We start from the raw sequence: 6,000 nt of genomic DNA on the forward strand, positions 1-6,000 counted from the left end.
CTGGGACTGCCAAACATGTTAACCTATCGACCTGTACATTTTGCTGCAAAGCTCTACTAATAGTGCTGTAGCGAGTCTACATGTAGAGGGCTGAATATTGGGCATACTGCACATTTAAGGTCTTAGGCCACACAAAATAGTCTATGGTACCATAAAGTTTACTTGAAGAAAAGGCATTTTGGCATTTAATTGCAAATATATTAGTCACAATAGTGCAAGCTAGAACACTATTTATTCTACAGAAAGCTTTACTGTACCCGAGTAAACAGCCCTAGAAGCTACCTCTGTTTAAGATAGCAGCTGCCATTTTAGCTTGGTTTCAATAACTCCTGTGCTGCAGCTCTAGCTGCTGGTAGCTCAGATTACAGCACAGTTGGGAGGGGGAGAGAGAAGAGATGGGAGCAGGAGGAGGAGAAGTGAGGGCGAGAGAGGAGTTTCTTTTATAGTGGATTCAGTGGAGCTTTTCTGTGAGTGCTTATGGCTGTATTTACATAGACCTTTGTGATGAAGTTTCCTTAGTTTTTACCTTTCCTTTGAGGGGCCACATCTAGCCCATGGCACTTATTTTTGAGTCTAAAATGAAAGCCTTTCAATGAAATGTCGCCTGCAATAACAGATTTTCATATGATTCTCCCCCCCTGTCCCCCCACCACCACCTCAAATGATCTGATTATTTGGCTAGTGGTTAAATGAACGGAGTGACTTGACTTTGGCCACTGGCAGCTTATGACCTAGTTAAGCACAGGAGCAACAAAAATCCTCAAAATTGCCCCATTTCCTTAACTGCAAATTTGAAAAGATTACATAAATACAGTAGGTGAGGTCAAGGAATTTAAGAACCCCTACATAAGAGTAAAACTGTTAGAGTTGCAACATTTCCTGTGCCATGACTAATCATACAACTGCAACTTCATTCCTTTCGATGGAGTCAGAAAGGACAGAAAATTAAAGCTATATGCTGTTTGTTAGATGCATACATTATAACATTTCTTTTCATAGGCAACAAATAAGATTCAAAACACCTTGATTTTTTTTAGAATTACACTTAATCATGGAATTCAATTAAATCAGTCTGAGCATAATATTCTCTGATATTTTTATCGTTATGTCATAAGCAAGTACTGAAAAAGTTTGTATTGAATCTTAACATACAATCAAAATCAAGGTAAATGCCACATTTACAAAATTGTTTAGAAGAACATTAGTGTTACCCCCCCATTTTGCGAAAGTAAACCTTTTTTCCCCTGGAGGGCTGCAATTAGACAGCACCAAATACCGAATCCCTACCCCTAATATATTAACGCTTACAACATTTCTCATAAAAATCCTCAAGGCACACTTCTTCACCCTGGGGCCAACGTAGAAAATTGGGCTGCCACAGCATAGTAAATATCATGCAAGCAAAAAGTATTAGCATTGCTCAGCCAACGCAATAAGAGGCAATAGGGGAATCCTACAGAGAGTTAGCAGGGTTGTTCGTGTATCTCTTTCTTCAGACATTCTAATATCATGAAATTTTGAAACCAAAAAAAGAGTAAATTGCAAAAAAACTTATAATAGCAATTTATTTATTTAAAAGGTTTACATTTTCTTTAAAGACGGAAAGGCAAAATTATCAGCGAGGTGCCAAGTTGTTAGAATCACTGGGGGATGCTGAATGCTTCCTACCCAGGGACTACCCTGACCTTTCAAAAAAATTCACAGTATTTTTCCAAGCACTGTGCTCTCATATTGTTCTGGGCCAGCACATGTGCAACACAGGCAATAAAGAACTTTGCTGATTTCTATACTTGGCATATTCCAGCTTCAAATGGCACAAGAGATGCCTGGGGTCTCAAAACAATATGGCAGTGAGGAAAAGTGCTTTGGGCAAGGGCATTTTATAAAAAGGAGAATCAGAGGTAGAAAGTAAGTAACTAGAATCACTGGGGGCACCTAACAACTTGGCATTCACCATGATCCTTCCTTTCCTTCTCCTTTAAATACCAACAGAAGGGGGTACCAATTTGTTAGGCCCAAGTGAATGTGCTACACTGGGATAGGCTAAAAAAAAAAAAAATTACTGTACCGGGGTACTCTTTATTAGAGTACCACCACATTCTTCCAATTTCCTAATAATCCCTTGTGCCATACTGGGCCATGGGAGCCAAACAGATCACTGCAAAACTAAAAGATGGTATAATGGGGTTCTAATGAAAAGTACCCTTGCAGAGAAGAGGAAAGTAACCTCGTTATAATATCAGGAAGGCCCTGACCACATGCTCGACTTCAAAGTGGGGCTTGGAGTGAAAGCCTGAAAGAGAATCGACCACTCTGTTACAAAGCTGCTGTTACAATGTAATACATTAGTTACCAGGAAAATGCCAGGTTTGGGAGTGTGCATTATGACCTAGAGAAGCTGAGAATTGTATCAACGCACATATCAAGTTGTTACAGTTTATGGAGTCGGTGGCAAGGCTTGATAAATCTGGCAAGAAAGGTCATATGTGCTGCACTATGAGAAAACAATGCTTTGTGAAGTCCCAATACCCCTTTTAACTTTTTTAACAGAAAGTCACTCATGTGCATTTATAAACACTGGACCGATTCGGCAGCTAATCGGGCCGTGTATGGGCACTCCCGATGGGCCTGCTCGACCGATATCTGACCTGAAATCGGGCAGATCTAGATCGGGCAGGTAAGAAAATCTAGTCGGATCGGGGACCGAATTGGCTCGTTGATGTGGTCCCCAGACCAACTTTTCCTATACCTGCCGTTATAATTCGATCGTTTGGCCCGAGGGCCAAATGATTGAATTACCCTAAATTCTCCCGATATCGCCCACCCGTAGGTGGGGGATATCGGGAGATCTGCTCGCTTGGCGACTTCGCCAAACGAGCGGATCTTATGGTGTATGGGGACCTTAACCCATAGCCTACAATCAGTGATTAGTTTTTTTTAGCCAGCAGCAGGTATAACAGTAAAAGCGAAAATCTGATTGGTTGTCATGGGTTAATGACCAGGTTCAGATCTGATCAGTGTTATAAATGACCCCAACTGAGTACTTGTTTTAATGTAGCCTCTGTGAGAGTGACTATGAGACAAGCAAGACAAAAAACAGGATATAGCTACTCAAAAATTAGTCTGAACAGAGCTCTTATATGTTATGTAGCACAGGTGCCTTTATCAGCTTGGATGCAAGCAGTTCATTGCCCAAAACCAAACTGTTACTTTATGTAGCTTGGAAGTTTAGGGGTTATTCTATTATGAATGATACTGCTTACAAAGTCAAAGTCTACTCTGGTGAGTGTGTCGTACCAATTGTGTTTTTCTAATCCATACAATACTATTAGAATAGGTTGCTTTTCCCCAAACAAGGTTATAAATTAAATGGGTGTCCAAAGTGTATAGCAACCAACTCATCCAGTGGGTGAGAGATGGAGAAGCAGAGTACAGGCTTGGATTTGCAGGCATCTTGCTATCAAAAGGGCATAGATTATCTAAAGCCATTCCGTTTAAGAGTTAAACATTCGATATAGATCAACAGAAAGCTTATTTCTGAGACAAAATGAGGGAAAACCCGGCATTAGAAAATAGGGGGCCGCCGGCAATGCAAGTAATACAAGGGCCAAAGCTAAAAGGGCAAACTGCATTAATCAGGATTGACCAGCCAGTAACACTCCAGCTGATAACTAGAGGGCTGTAACCTGTATCCTTTGGATGTATATACATATCACATGACATAATATTGCCTTTGTGCTTCCAGCTTCTTCTACCCCAAGGGTCAATAGAACAGTTGGGGCCCAGGACAAATGTGGTCACTACTCTAACATCAGCCCTGAGAGTTTGTAATAGCCAACAGGAACCCCATAGGCACATCCTTGCTCCACTTGAGTAATATGTGCTATATCTGAGACAGTACACCCACACCGACATAAATCGTTATAAAAACAAAAGCCGTGATACAATAAAGGAACAATTCCATCCTATGGTCTTTCAGCTGTCAGTTGTTGCCTAGCTTAAACGCCATGGAGACGGGGAGTTGTAGTTTAACAAGAGCACAAGGGCCGCAGGTTCGAGAGTGACAGGCTGCGACGCGGCGGAGGCACTTACCATGTAGAGGGTGAAGGGGAAGCAGAGGAGGAAGAGCCAGATGTAGAGGTGTAGGGTATTGACAAAGGTACTCTGGTGGGGGTCGTAGTACCAGCCTCCGGTGATGGAAGCCCAGACTCCCTGCCGGAGGATTTGCAGTGTCTGGGAACCCATGGTCCTTTCCACCTTCCCAACCGGGTCACCGCACCAGCCCTCCGGGCCTCTCTTCACCTGCCCGTCCGCAACAGAATGGGAACGCGGCGATGGGAGACAGGCCCGGGTGGCCTCTCGGCGGCCATTTTATCTCCTCTCACCCCACGGAGGAAGCTCTGGTCCTCCAGCGACTAGCGGCCTATACCTCCGACTCTCACTCTCCCCTAAGTGATACCATAGAGTAAATGCTAGAACGCCTCCTTGCAGGCGGCTGGGGCTCCCAATCCTTGTCCTTTGCGCCACCCAGCGATCGCATGTAGCATTGCAGTTTGTGAAGTGTTACTACTACCTCTAGTCAGAAAGCGAATCCCAAGAGTCACTTTAGCACGGGTGTCTTAAAGGGCCAGTGACATGAAATAATGAATGGAGTTCTCATAACTACACATGTAATGTGGCATGTTGGTGTACACCTCTTATGTGCAACGGTCGCTTTAAATCTTTTTGATTTAAATCTTTTTTTTTTAAAGCTGAGGAGACTGCCATACAGAGTACTCTAAACTAGAGACAATTACAGACTTGTTAAAATACCATTGTTTCATACTTCAAAAGGGCTGTTTTATAAAAAGATACAAATAAAAGTATATAATAGTACTCCTAGGGACCAAATTACCCTAGCAACCAGTGGAGAGTCTTGTATATGAGAGGATCTGAATAGAAATATAAGTTATATAATTTTGGGGCTGCTACACCTTCTTTCTCCCCCCCTGTATACCACACTTCCCCCTTGTGGCCATGATGGGAGGGGAAGCGTAGGTGCCCGCAGTTAGCGGAGTAGGGCACAGGGCCCTCTGTTTTTTTCCCGGTGCCCTGCTGGCCCAGTCCGACCCTGTGTATTGCGCACCAATTCTGTCTGCACATGTCAACATGTCTCATCATCACTTGACATTATGATGCGTTCATTGTTGTGTCCTTTCTCTGCACCGGCCCAGCCTGACAGTCAGTGGAGTTACTATAGAGGAAGCAGACCCTGTGGGGGGGACAGGGGGGCCTGGATCGTGGAGTCTGCTACCTCTATAGCCACACTAAAAATTTACATGCTCTCAGGGGCACAAGCCTGAGCGGATTTGGAGGGAGGAGGCCGGGTCCCTGATTCTTCTTCGGGGGCCCGGCACCCCTCTCATTACACTGCTGAGACCCTTATCTGTTCTTTGTTTTCAGTCATTTGGTAGTGTGCAGATTCCCTGTCAGTCCTGCTCAGGGGTGGGCGCCCTATGCAACCCAGTCGGCCACCTTGCCCCTGCACCTCCCCCATCCCTCTTGTGTGTTCCTTCAAGCGGGGGGAGGGAGTCATTGCCCCCACCGCGTAATGACAACCAGTGGGTGCAAGAGAAGGGAGCGCAGCTAGGGGTAGGCAAGAGAGGTTCCTGCATGGTGTCCCCCCATCAGTGCGCCCTAGGCAGGTTCCTCTTCTGCCTACCACTAGTTCTGACCCTAGTCATAACGCAAAAAGCCGTAGTACCCTAAAAGAGTTTCAGTGAAGACTGGTGCTGGCAGAGGTTTTCCTGTTTGACAAAAAAGAAAAGCCTCTCTAGCTTCCACCCAGGGTTAGTAAATAACAGTCATATTGTCACATTGAACTTGTGCTTTTCATTATCACCCAACTTTGGTTCTTACTTTATGCCATTTACAGCAGTTGCAAGTCCATATGTAGGTGCTGTGGCAGTTACCATGCCCACAGTGTCACTGTACCTCTTTAGACAACCTTATTAGGAAAAC

The 6,000-nt window shown here is 44.3% G+C and overlaps 1 protein-coding gene across 7 annotated transcripts in view; it reads right to left on the reverse strand.

Annotated features, from left to right (window-relative positions):
- Positions 1 to 4,521, reverse strand: part of pcnx1 (pecanex 1) — a 68,636-nt gene extending 64,115 nt beyond the window's left edge. For 5 of the 7 annotated variants that reach the window (XM_004917255.4, XM_004917253.4, XM_004917252.4 and 2 more), the window contains exon 1: positions 4,093 to 4,521. In XM_004917255.4, coding sequence (XP_004917312.2) covers positions 4,093 to 4,245 — 153 coding nt within the window. In that variant the 5' untranslated portion in view covers positions 4,246 to 4,521. The remainder of the gene's footprint in view (positions 1 to 4,092) is intronic. The other 2 variants (XM_012969001.3, XM_012969000.3) reach the window with 1 other exon arrangement.
- Positions 4,522 to 6,000: the final 1,479 nt, after the last annotated feature.

This window comes from Xenopus tropicalis, chromosome 8, assembly GCF_000004195.4.
Source record: "Xenopus tropicalis strain Nigerian chromosome 8, UCB_Xtro_10.0, whole genome shotgun sequence".
NCBI classification, from domain to species: Eukaryota; Metazoa; Chordata; class Amphibia; order Anura; family Pipidae; genus Xenopus; species Xenopus tropicalis.